This window comes from Gavialis gangeticus, unplaced genomic scaffold (genome assembly GCF_001723915.1).
Source record: "Gavialis gangeticus isolate Ggan-Ray unplaced genomic scaffold, GavGan_comp1, whole genome shotgun sequence".
Taxonomy (NCBI): domain Eukaryota; kingdom Metazoa; phylum Chordata; order Crocodylia; family Gavialidae; genus Gavialis; species Gavialis gangeticus.
The window spans coordinates 161,268,601-161,281,914 of record NW_017728992.1 but is presented as its reverse complement, the minus strand read 5'-3'; the positions used below and the strand labels follow the sequence as shown (position 1 = coordinate 161,281,914).

Below are 13,314 nucleotides of genomic sequence, written 5' to 3'. Positions count from 1 at the left end.
GCCGCGCCGCCCACTTCTTCGAGCAGCCGGGCTAGCTGCCCCGGACAGGTCTCACGGCTCGTGACAGGCAGGCCTTTCTGCCACCCCGCTTGCGAGAGTCTCACCTTGCTTTCTTAAATGCGATTTTAAAGTCAGGTTCTAGTACTCCTGGGTGTGAAACAAGAGCGCCCTAAAGGTCCAGAATGCAGCTAACAAGAGCCCCCAAACGTATTATTTAATGCGAATCAACAAGTACAAGTTATTTGGGGGCGGGGGAAGAGAGTAACTAGAAGACTCTTGAGGTCCTTTCCAGCCCACAGATCAATGATGGAGGGGCTGGCTCATGAGCTTTTTGTTGTATGGGGTTCTGCGGTAAACTGGTAGAATGAATACTTTCACTGTTATGTTTTTAGCAAATTATATAAATGTTATTGTTATATATCAATTGTATTGTTCATTTTATTGTACTGCCTTGGGATAAGCTGTAAATAAACCATTACTACTGTGGGGGTTCATTATTCTGTACCTGTTGTGCCCATGTGATTGTTATGGTAGTGTTACTACTGGGGGGGGGGTCGCAAACTTTTTCTTATTGTGTCCCCCCTTCCAGCTTTACCAGCTGCCTACATACCCCTACCAGCATGTTTTATATTTTAACCCCTTAAATGCCAATTATAATAAAAATTAAATCTGCCATTACACAATTTCTTCATATCCCCCCCACCCCAGGGTACATATATCACAGTCTGGGAATCCCTGCACTAGAGGATTTACCAAAGATTTCAATATGAAAAGCAAAAACAACTGTGCATTTAACCAAGACTGAACCTTTATTGTACAAAAGGAAAAAATTGAGCTAAGGAGTTGAGTATCTCAATACTCTTTCCTGGGTCCTATACAGTACAATAACATTAATTTTGTGAGCATGCTAACACAGGTATTCTAGTTTATGTAGAAGGATTGGTTTAGGCCACAGAAATGAAATAGTGTAGTTAAAAAGTCCCTAAAATTTAGTATCAGAGTTGGAGTGTTATAGACTTGGTGGTCTAGGAACTATGTGAGAAACAAAGTTTTTTGGTGAGACCTTTTATTGGACTAACTGTATAGTTCAAAAAGATGCTAGACAAGCTTTTGGATGCAAAGTGCCGTTCTACAGGGCTTCTCCATTAATTTAGCGAGATACAGTTTCTGAGTGGAAAAAAGAATATAGTGGAACTGATGCGTGTAGGAAAATCTGTATTCATAGAATTTGTATGAATAAATCCCCAACCCAAATGAGCACCTACATACGTTTTACAGCAATTATAGAGAAAGCACCTGTGATGTGATTGCAAGTGCCACACTATAGACTGGTGATGCTCAACCACGGTGCCTTGGCTGCCTTGAGATCCTTTCAAGGCTGCCACTGTGTGTTAGCACTGTGAAGTGTGCAAATATGATTCACAAGATAAATCCAGAGATTTCAAATAGGAATCCATAGTGTTAAATACATCCTGACCTGTTGTGGGCTTTCTGAATTCACTGCAACAGAAAAGTTGCTTTTTATATCCCTCTGGTGGAAAAAACAGTGAAAACTAAGAGCTGACATTTTCTGAGGTGCGCTTTGAGTCTAAGAAAGGGTGCCTTGACTCTAAAAAGGTTAGGAACCAGTCTTGGGGGCTAATGCCCCTAGGATTCTTTTTGCCAGAGCCTTCCAAGGATTAACGCAGCAGCTCATCCAACGCGGTATCTAGTGAACTTCAGTAGCAATCCCTATTCTTTATTACAAGTTTCCTCCCTGTAATACAACCTGGCAAGCAGTTTCTTTAGACATTACAACAGCGACCTTAGGGGGTACTGACTTCAGATCTTCTGCTGGGTGTGTGCTCCAAGCATTCCCCTGGCACTGTGCCAAGCACATTCCTTATAGGAAAACTATACCTGGTTAGCCCACCATACCAATCACAGCACTCACTTTTCCCAGTCACTCTGTAAGCACTCTGTAATTTAACTGCTTAGTTCTGGAAAGGCCTAAAATTATGCTAAAAGTCTGAGCATAACTCAGTTCGCCTGCTACAGGGGCCAAACCAGTCCCCAACAATAGGGCAAGCATGCCAGTACCAGCAGTCTTTGTATTGTTATTCCTAACAGCATGAGGCCCACTGAAGATACAACACAGAGAGAGATCAAGAAAGCAGTGAACACTGGGGCTGTTAACATTATTCATTTTGGAAAGAGAAGAGAAAAGCCTTTATTGAACATAAACCTGCACACATTTTTGTAAGTATTTAATTAAAAAACAAACCAACACCAAAATAGCAATTCTGCTACATATTTGACTACCTGAACTAATCTATATATCCTGAGGAAAACAATCAGATGACTCAGACATTGTCACATGACCAGAGAATTTTAACCCAGAGAGGAGTGGTCTCCTTTGTCTGAACTTTCTTTTTTATTTTCAGAAGTTCAGGAGTGTATATTCTAGGCCTAATAGACAGAGCTTCAGGTAAATACCTTTTTCTTGTAGGTGTTACTATGTGCTCCTATATTCATTAAAACAAAGATAAAAAGAAATGTGTGTTTTCAATGCCACATGATTGGTTTTTGTTATAAAAAATTCATTTTTCAACAATGTAAATGTTTTCCATATCTGCAGCCATTTAAACTATGGTGAAAAAATACCAATTGCTCTCTCATTCTCAGGCCCAAATATACTTTTACTACAAATGATGTGTATAGAACCCTACAAAAAGTGAACTATGCATTATAATATAGTCAGTATGTAGTGTGTTAGACAAAGGCAATACACGTACCTAGGAGATCAATCAACAACCCTGAATACTGAAAGCAAATTAAATTAGTCTTTTGGGGGGGTTTTTGAGTAAATTATCAAATATTTGGAAATCTCTAATAATCTTATTGTTTAATTATATTTTCCAGTACTACTTTGATATTTGCCAAATTAACCTCATCTGTGATAAATAACTTATCTAAACAACACTTGGTTTAAGTTTTCTAAATTTGTATTTAATTTAAAAATATACAATGAATTTGGGTTTGGAAATGCATTGTCAAAATGTAACCTATGTTCATTCTAAGTTTCCAGTATTATTGCTGTACTTATTATATATGCCCATGCTGCCCACATCCTATTTCACCCCCTCCCCCAAAAAAGTTCAAATAACTGAGATTTCATAAGAGAGGGAGAAAAAAAGACTCAAACTTAATTTTTCCAGTTCTGCAGAAAAAGAAAGAAAATCAAATAACAATAAATGGCAATTTATGAAGCCCATCTCTATAGCTGTCACTTATTAAGCATTAGCAATATGCTTTCCACATCTTCTAGTTCAATTAACTCACTTGTTTTTTCCCAAAGCACTTCAAAGGCATTAAACTCTACAAAAACATGTCTTTTTTGCAATATTGCTCTTTCAGGGTCCATTCATATTTTTTAAATTTATCTTGTACTTTTAAACTTACCTGTTCATAGCCTAGCCACCAAAAGGCCATTTTAACCATTTAGTTGGAAAACTAGGTTCGAAATTTAAGAACTATATTGGTCAATTGTTTTTTCATTGAAAAAACTTGAGGTTTAACAGAGACCTCAAATCTTAACTCTGGTTACTCAACCTGTTTCAGACGGTTTCCAAGCTGATATTTGTAGTTAAGCAGAGGCTTCCCTTTGGGTTGTTTTTGTGAATGCCAAAAACTAGGCTTGATGAACGATCTTCCAGCTAAACTAGCCTCATCTGTGATCAATAACTTGGTTTATTTCTACATTTTATTTAACTTTAAAATGTACAATAAATGTAGGCTTGGAAATGCATTGTCAACTTTATAACTCATATTGACAGACTCAGTTTGGACCTGCAACTAAAAGGTTAAAAGAATAAGTTAAAAATGCCCACTACTCCATTTATTGATGTATTAATTCAGTGGTTCTCAGGTTCCATAGACTTCAGGCACCCCTTGGAAAACTCCAACTCTAAGTTTTCACTTGTTTTTTGACTACAGAAAAAGAATACAGCAATTAGTCTGTTACACTGAAGGCAGGAAGCCTACAATAGATCCGAATGTTTTGAACACTATAGATTCCTATTTGAAATCTCTGGTTTTATCTTGTGTATCATGTTTGTATATCTAACAGTGCTAACTTTGCATTGCACTCTGAAAGGATCCCAAGGCACTCCTGGGTGCCACAACACCCTGATTGAGAATCACTGATTTGGCACATCAAGCAAAACAGGAACCTGTTGCATCCTTTGTTTTATAAAGGTCAGTCTATTTATTTATTTATTTTACAGGAGATGCTTAGTTTAGAAGGTATTTACTATTAGGTTTGGAAAGGAATGTGAAATTAACCTAAAGCACCCTGCCATGTTCATGGGCATTTATTTTAAAATACTGCTGTCAGCCTTCCTCCTCAATGATACTATGTCCACATACTGATCAGGAGAGCAGCAGCATCTATTAACCTTTTAAGGATCATTTTAATGAGGTGGAATCGATCCATCTGGGTTGCTCAGGATCTGGACACACCCACTTTGAAAGAGTTAAAATCAGGACAAGTGATACAGGAAGGATACTTTCTTTTATTTTGCAGTTGACTTTATTCTGTCGTAAGGATCTTTCCAGTCTTATGAAACGGATATCAATACAGTCCTAATGTCCAGTCTAATAATGTGTTAAACCCTGAGGGGTTGGTTAATTTATTTCATCCTCCTCCAGGAAAATAACTGTTTCCCTAGGAGGATGCTTTTTCATCCATTAAAAGGCAGCAGAGATAGTCCTCAATAGTATAAATGGAAAACAATATTATTTCCCTTTATAATATATATCATGTCCTATGCTTTGCATTTGTAAGGCTTTAAAGCGAACGTCCTTCAGCTCGCTCTGGTTGCTGCCTGTCGGTGTTCACATCACTCCCCGACTGGTACCCATAGCTTTATTAAAGTCCTGGTTTCGTAGGCAGGGAAAAGAGAAAGAGGGAGAGAACTTGCCAAACTTGAACGTGTTTGCTTTAACTTCAAAGTTATCTCCGAGCCGCTCCCTCTCTCTGGTGCCTGTTTCCATGAAACACATCAAGACTTCATTCGTATCCCCCCATCGAGGGTTTGACGTTGACCTCCAGAGGGAAGGAAGATTGGGGGGGGGGGATATCCTAAGACTAAAACGCTGAAGGATAACGCAGCTTGACCCTTCCCTCGCCGAGGGGGGAGAGGCACGGAAGAACTAACCGATGGGGCAGGGCACAAAGTCAGTGTTGCCCTTGAACCGCGCCCGAAAGCAGGTCCGCGCAGGCGGGACGGGAGGCACCCGCACGCCCCGGCGCGGCATTCAGAGTAACCTGTAGTCGAGGCTAGTGCCGGCAGGTGCTGAGCTCGAGTTCAAGCCCGTGCCGTGGGCAGGGCCTGGAGCACGTGGGTTGAACACTGGGGGAGCTTTGACGCCTGGGGCGCGGGTCCGGGCCCCGAAGTGGCGGGAAGGAGACGGGGACACCACGCGGGGCCTGGCAGGTCGTGGGGACGAACCCATAGGGGGCGCCGCGCCCCGCCCCGCCCCGCCCCGCCCCCCCGGCGCCGCACAGAGGAGGGAAGCAGCAGTTGATAAGGGCGGGCACTTGAAACCCAAGCGAGGGAAAGTTGTTGCTGCTGCCGCCGCCGCCGGGCGGAGGGAAGCAGCTCCTTACTAGGGCAACCGGCTGCGCTGGAGGCGGCAGAGCCCGGGCCGGCGGGTAACAGCAGCCGCTGAGGCGGCCGCGGGACCGGGGCGCTCCTCGCTAAGCTGTCCCTTGCCCCAGGTGTTTCTCCTCAGGCGCTTGTGCGAGCCCGTGGCCCGTCCCGGCTCCTGGGGGCTAAACCTTGTCAGTGCCCCTTTAAGCTGGAGCCTTCGTGGGCTTAGGTCCCACTGCCCCATCTCCTGCCTTGTGAAACAGCTGGGTAAGTGATGCCAAAGCCACGGGGCAGACCGACCGGCGCATCTCCTCTCCTCTCCTCTCCCCTCCCCTGACGGGCGATGGATGGACGCCGCCAGTGAAACCCTGTTTGCTGCAGGGAAACGGCTGGTGCCATGGAGGGACTGGGGCACTGCCCTGCCTTGTACCAGGAGACTTGTCTGCTCTTTCCCTTTGCTCCAACGGGCAGGAGCCCCGAGAAACCAGGAGAGTGCCAAGTCTGATGCAAGGATTGTTGTTCTCTCCTTGTTCTTATTGACTTGCCTGAAGCAGAGTTTGGTTCAAGGACCCAATTGTTTCTAATGGTTTTTGTTGGAGAGGAGTTGAAGACTGGGGGGGTGGAATTTAATAGCAGCCTTCAGCTGCCTGGAGGGTGGCTACAAAGAGGATGGAGCTGGACTGTTCTCAGTGGTGGCAAATAATGGGGCAAGGAACAGTGATCTCAAGCTGCAGCAAGGGAGGCTTAGATTAGATATGAGGGAAAACCTTCTCATTGGAAGGGAAGTAAAACACTGAAACAGGTTACCTAGAGTGGCTGTGGAAGCTCCATCCTTGGAGGGTTTTTAAGACCCAGCTAGACAAAGCCTTGGCTGGGATGTTCTAGTTGTCTGACCCCTGCTCAAAGCAGAGCCATCCCCCCTAGGTCCCTTCCAACCCTAATGTTCTATGATTCAATGCTGTACCTGCCCAGTCCTGGCCTGGGAGGCACAGATACAAGCTCTGTGAGCAAATGGATGTTTTATAAAAACAAAAAGCCCTAATTGGGATTCAAAGCTTAATGCAGGTAAATTTCCCAAACGGTCACTAGTGTCATTTGCCTGTCAAGTATTTGTGTGTGTTTTCTAGTACAGCACTTCCTTTCTTTCTAGTATTCTTGGTAGCTCTCTGGGCTATCAATCTGATCCAATACCCACTGAAGTAGCAAAAGATTTATTTACTTTCCTCAAGTTTTAGGTATGGCCTCATGTTTCTTTGCTTGAAAGCTTTATTTTTTTTGAACAAGGTCTCTGAATTTAAAAAATATTAAGATGAAAAGAAATAAGCTATTTATAGTCAACTCAAAATATTGACTTTTTATTGATTTTTTTTAAACTGATCATATAGGTAGTAATCTAAATCTTTCACTTTTATGATCTGAAAAGGTGTGGTGGTCATAGTAACAGCAGCAACTTAGACATCACTGTATGTTTAAGATAAATATGCTGATATGGTTCCAGACAGATCCAGCCGGGGACACTATGAGATTTTTGCCTTCTATCTAAAAAGGGGAAATTAACTAACACAAACAAACAAACGAACCACAAATGCACAGCCTTCCTCTCTCAGAACTCTCTTCCACTGCAGATCTTGATTCCCAGCGTTTTATCTAGCTTGGGATAGGAAAAGGGGGTGCTTGTTGAAGTGAACAGCAACTTTGAGGGGCAAAAGCAGAGTACTGCCTTGCATGTTATAATGCAAAAAAATTCACCTTCAGCCTCTAGTTGCACAGGAACATCTGATGCTAGTCCAAATTTTGTGTTCAGAAATAGATTCATGTCCATTTTTCTGCTGCTATTCTTTTGACCTTATATTTGCGTTCATTTATTATTTTATAGGCAAAAGACTACCTACCCTATTGGTCTTTGGTATTTCTCCTCATAATTTCCCACTACGTTGTGTCTGTCTTATCTGTCTCTCTACCAAAAAGTGTGTGTGTGTGGTGAGATCTGTTTACTATAGGGAAAATTTTCTCCCTTGTGGACTTGCCATCACCGGGTAATTATTCTAATATCCCCAGGCCATCAAAGTATAACCTCATTTAGCAGATGTACTGCACTCATCTTGTTCCTTACAATGGAGAGCAAACTGTCTCAGGATCCTTGAACCACTGAAGACCACCTAGTCTGGTATGTGGCCTATGAATATTTTTGTTGGTTCTAAAATACCAATGACTGTTTCCAGGTGCATCTCCCAAACTGTCAAGATTAGGAACCAGTATTTTATAGTCAAAGTTTTGAGTCAAACTTTCCAAAAGCATATAACACCTTTTTATTTTAGTGGCTCTAGTGTCTTTTGAACTACTGCTCCTCATAAGTTGCATTATTCTGAATCTGTTTACTTGTCTGCCTAGTCTTGTGCTTGCGGAGTAGTAAACTGATCCATGTTCCTGTCTTGACCTAGCATTGTGGAGAAGACCCCTCTTCATATCTGAATGGAAACAGTGATCAGCCTGCATTCTTTTCTGGTGTTTATAACTTGCATGAGTGAACCACCGATCTTATCTTTCAGAGAAAAGCCATATAAGTTCCTATAGAACTGCTGTTGTTTCTTTCATTGTCAAAAATAAAATATGCTCCTTACCAGAGGGAAGGAGAGGGGTCAAAGGAGCAAGGGATGTAGGGGGACATATTGCCATTGAGTTGAGCATCTTTCAGTCCATACCCTAGAAAAGAAGTGAGTTGTCCCACAGCTTCCACAAGCACTGAGTATGGGGTTGTATTACTTTCAACTATGAATAGAACTGAGCATAAATATTTGGTGATTACTATACATTTGTAAAGAAGCTAAATATAGTTATGTGGTTGGTTGTTGTCCTTTGAGCTGGAATTCCAAGGGTTTATCCAGATCCAAGGGTTTATCAGTTCATGAGTAGAAATGCTGGAAGTGGGCCAACTCACTAGTTTCAGTGACTAATTGAAGGGATCAGCGGTAGTTAATTTAATGCTTTTTCTTTAAACACATGCCTTTTTCTTCACCCATTTTTAATTAACCAACCCATTAGTTCTCAAGACCCAAAATGGCAGAAAGCAGAAGGACTGGACATTATACATATGGGTGAAAACCTGATTCTGTTGTAATGAAGGGGCTCAAAGGCTGGCTTTCAAAAATCATTTTATCATTGACTTCAGTGGGGCCAAGATTTCACCTGCAGTGTCCATGATCTCATTGAAAGCATCCTTCATGGAAGAAGAATAGCAGATCAGCTAGCTAATTGGATATGTGTTTTCACTTTTTTCATTTAATCTAGGTTGTGCCTTTTAACTGTTCATCCTGGTTACCTAACTGATGTTAAGCATTTGCCACCAACTTTTCTAAATACTCATTGACCAATATGATCGTGCATTATAGGTATTTCTTCCATTAAGATGTAATTGATTTTTCTTTTCTTGTGGCTACTATTGATAGTTAAATAAGTTTGCACAGAAAAACAACAGTTGCCCTTTTGGTATAATAAATTATATCAATTGATAACTGCATTCAAATGTTAATAATGGCTTAGTCCAGAAAGAAAAATAGTGTCTTTAACTTTATAGGACTGGAAAAATTCCAAGAAGATGTCAGAAAGCCATTCCCTGCTGAGTGCTCTTAAAAGAAGCCGGATGACCTCTCCCAGCAACAATATCAACTATTCCTGTTTTAAGGACTCATACTCCACTTCCATCTTTCAAGACAGTGGATACAATGAATCATTAAAAGACCCTTGCTTAGATCATCCTGATGCAGAACATAAAGAAGCGTTTTCGTTGCTACATGAGTGTTCTGAGTATTCACACCCTAGTTTAGTGATTCCTGTATTGTCTTCCACTGAAATTGAAAAGAACTCTACATCCTTATCAGAAAGAAGAAAAGCAAATCTTAGTGTAGATTTTTTTGAAACTCCTAAAGCAAGTAAAAAAGACCCATCACTGCGCAGGAGACTGCTTCTGTCTAAAACTGCTTCAGATAATACTTTAGGCTGCTTTGAAAGACAAGCCAATTCTTCATGGAATAGCAGGAAAAAAACATTATCTCATAGTCTCTCTTTTGAAGACGGGCTTGCAAAAAGTGTTTCAGATTCTCCAAGAGACAAAAATTATAAACCTCTAGCTACTAGCACCTTAAAAACTGAGGAGTCTAGTCCTGGTTGTCAAAAATGGAGACTTGCTTTTTCACAGCAAAGGACTTCTACTGTAGATGATTCCAAATGTAAAAACAGCTTGCTGCCAGAACCTGAATGTCTATCGCCAATTCAATGTAATGCTTCTAAAGACACTACTGTTGGAAAGACTCCTAATAAATTAATTGATAGTGCCCTCACAAGCAGTAGTAATGAAAGTACTTCTCTGCAGTTGCTTAAAACACCTACTTGTATGTTGTCTTGGGTAAATGAGAATAAATTTTTGACCCCGGTCAGCAACCTCCTAGCCAATTTTAAGCTTAATTTATCTGATATACCTACTCCCCTTGTTAAAGTGGTAAGTGACCTGGACCTTTCAACACCTGAAGACAGTGGGTACAATTCACTTAGCTTGGAGAAAACGGAAGATTCCTTGTCTCATCATGAGGGATCTTTCCAAGAACTCTTTCAAAATCATAAAGAAACTCCCAAAATTCTTGATGTTAACAGAAAGCTAAGAAAATTAGACCAATGCAGAAGATTATCCACCCTTCAGGAAAGGGGCTCTCACTCTGAGACAGAGGAAGACAATGATATCACTCTAAATAATTCAGAATATGAATTAAAAATAACAAGAGAAACTCTCAACAAAGAAAGTGGTTTGGTTTTTAATGAAGAGGACAGTAGAAATTTGGTTCTAAAACTTGGGGATTTATCAAGAACCCCAGCTTTACAAGTAGTCCAGGAAATCTGCATTCAAAGAAAAAAGAGAAGTTCACAACAAAATGAACTTTTGGAGAATGCTTATGGGGCTGAAATGTCTGTATTGGATTATATTCTTGCTGGACTTATAGGCAAGAAAATGGGCCTTGAAAAATTAGATATTTTAACAGAATTAAAATACAGAGATTTGAAGCATGTTCTTGCAATAGTTTTAGAGGCTTTGACTGTGGAAAACCTGTGCAGGTAAGAAGGAAAGAGAGAAATAAGTTGTATTTTAAAAGTTGATTTTCTGCAAATTAGTTAAGATCCAGGGCTGCCTTTTTTTATTTTTATTTATTTATTTTTTGTCAGAGGAGTAACATAATCTGTTAATGACATGTAGATGCGACAAGAATTGCCACTGGTACCTAGCTGCTTCTTTCTATCTAATTTTAGGCCAGGGATGCTCAACCACTGGTCTGCAGATCAGATCCCATTGGGTCCAGAAATTTGGTTGGGAAGTGGTGGCTCTCCTCCCCTGCTGCCAAATTTCTGGACTCGCAGGGAGTTGTGGACCTTGCATGCTGGATTGGCTGCACAATCCTAGTGTGCAAGGCCAGGTGATGGTGCTAGGTCCCATGGCCCAATCCCTGTGTCTGGGGCAGGGAGTGGGTGGTGCCAGGGCCCTGGCACAGTCCTGCTGCGCAGGGTTCAGTTTGGCCTGTCAACAGCCTCATGCCATTCATCAGGCCCATGGGCTCAAAAGCTTGAGGACTACTGTTATAGACTTATTCACAACAAAATACTGGCATCTTCGGTGAAAATATTAATACGTGTTGAGCTCCGTTTCCCATACATCAGGCTATGATTCTATTTGATCTGAGCAACTGCAAATTTAAAACTTACTAAAAACTCTCTCTAAATCAGGAAATGGATTATTTATTTATTTATTTTGCAATAAAAAGAGCAACACTGGGAGCATCTACATGTGTAATTAATGCAACACAATTAACTCTGGAGCCCTTTGAGCCAGAGGAAATTGCTCCTGGGTGCAGTGTTTACATGTGAGCCTAGGACAGCAGCAATTTGAGCTGGAGTGGAGCGGACCCCCAGCTGGCTGGGCTGACCAGGCACTTTATGCCTGCAGTCAGTGTCCACACGTTTCAGTGCAGTAAAGTATTCTGTCATAAGATAGTACAGTCCCTGGCAGTACTATCTTATGGCAGAGTTAGTTTACTGCGCCGTAATACTGGTGCATGTGTAAATGATATTTTACTGTGGAGTTAATTAGTCTACTCCACAGTAAAGCATATGTGTATATGCACCCACTGTAACACTTAATACATACTCTAAAAATATTATGTCTTGTTCTTTAATCCCTAAAAAGCCTAAGATTCTTTAAGCCACTTATAAATATGGAGACCAAAATGGTGATTTCCTAATATAAAAACAACTTTTATTATGTCATTGGGATAGTTTTAGAAAAGGCAATGGCATTATGACTGAAATCTTGGCTCCAGCTAGGATCTGTAGGGATTGTCACTGATTTCAGTGGGACCAAGATTTCCTTAATGTTATTAAAAAGAAGTAATAAATCTTACACTTGGTTAGGGAAATGGATGAAAGTTGTTCTGAGAGAGAGAGAGTGTGCAGCTTTGTAAATAGCTAATATAGCAAGCAGATTGCAAACTCCTAAATAAATATTTGACCATCTAAAAATGTAAAATATTTAGGGAAAGGAAAAATACATTCTGTGTTGCTATAAGTTGATCTACAGAAATGCTATGGTACTATAATAAAATAGTCAGGTAGACTTCTGTATCTGATTCTACATGATGCAGAAGAACATGTGAGGTGATACTGTGTTTAAACCAAATCTGCCGTCTTATCTCTGCTTAGTAGAATATTGCTGTATAATGTTTTTAAGGTAAGTTAGAATGATAAGTGGTTCGTTTCCATATTATGATCTTATTGTGCCACATGTAGAAACAGAAGCTTGATTTGGAAGGGGCATGATGATGATGATGATAACTTTTTGTTTCAGCATTTGGAAAGTAAGCAAAAACTGGCGTGAAATTGTTGTTCAAGATAAAAATGCATATCAGAGGAGAAAATTGTACATAAAACAACAGAAGGCAGAAGCTGGGGTAATGTATTTCCCCAAAGTAGTATTTATTTATTTTTAAGACTTGAGCAGGGGGTTGTGAACAGGGAAGAGAATGAAGATCTTATCAAGTTGCAGTAATATTTTAGCTGATGGTAAGAGTTAATTTTTTCCAGTAGGTATGATGGAATGTATGCACACAGTCACGTGAGAGTGTTCAGGATGTTTTCTGTTTTTCTGTTTCTGTTTATTTTCAAACAATACCATACATCAAGTAGTGTTTATAATTATGTATTTGAGGACAGTTCTGTTAAGTCTAAAATAGTAACTGAGTAAAGTCTGGGGCCCAAACCTTACTTCCACTTAGACCCCATCTTTTCTTCCGTTTCACTTGCTGCTTGTGGTCTTGTAAAATGCAAACTTTGACTTCTTCCCGGATGTTTTACTTCATGGCTTAACTTGCCTCTAGGATCGGTTTTACCAACAAGATGTGCATGTGACAAGACTGTTGTGCCTTTTAAGATGCTTACTATTTTGATCTGTGTTCTACTTGAGCATCTGAGGAGTTGTAAGGAGACATTGTCTTTTAAATGGTAAAGGAGAGTTAATTTGTTCACCCCAAAGTAACATGAGGGGGCTCTCTGTCTCAAGCATGTTTATTGGATTTACACAATGTTGCTTTAAGGCAGCTACATTATGCGCGTCTCACTGCTGTAATTTGGTAGAGTAGGAGTGAGT

General features: G+C 40.6%; 2 protein-coding genes across 2 annotated transcripts in view; one reads left to right on the top strand and one right to left on the bottom strand.

Annotated features, from left to right (window-relative positions):
* Window positions 1–6,610, bottom strand: part of POLR2K (RNA polymerase II subunit K) — a 17,551-nt gene extending 10,941 nt beyond the window's left edge. Inside the window, exon 1 of the mRNA XM_019528006.1 lies at window positions 6,598–6,610. The gene's annotated coding sequence lies outside the window, so the exon portion shown is untranslated. The remainder of the gene's footprint in view (window positions 1–6,597) is intronic.
* FBXO43 (F-box protein 43) overlaps window positions 5,617–13,314 on the top strand; it is a 9,507-nt gene continuing 1,809 nt past the window's right edge. The window contains exons 1-3 of the mRNA XM_019528001.1: window positions 5,617–5,900; window positions 9,208–10,736; window positions 12,517–12,619. Of these exons, the coding sequence (XP_019383546.1) occupies window positions 9,229–10,736; window positions 12,517–12,619 (1,611 nt within the window). The 5' untranslated portion in view covers window positions 5,617–5,900; window positions 9,208–9,228. The remainder of the gene's footprint in view (window positions 5,901–9,207; window positions 10,737–12,516; window positions 12,620–13,314) is intronic.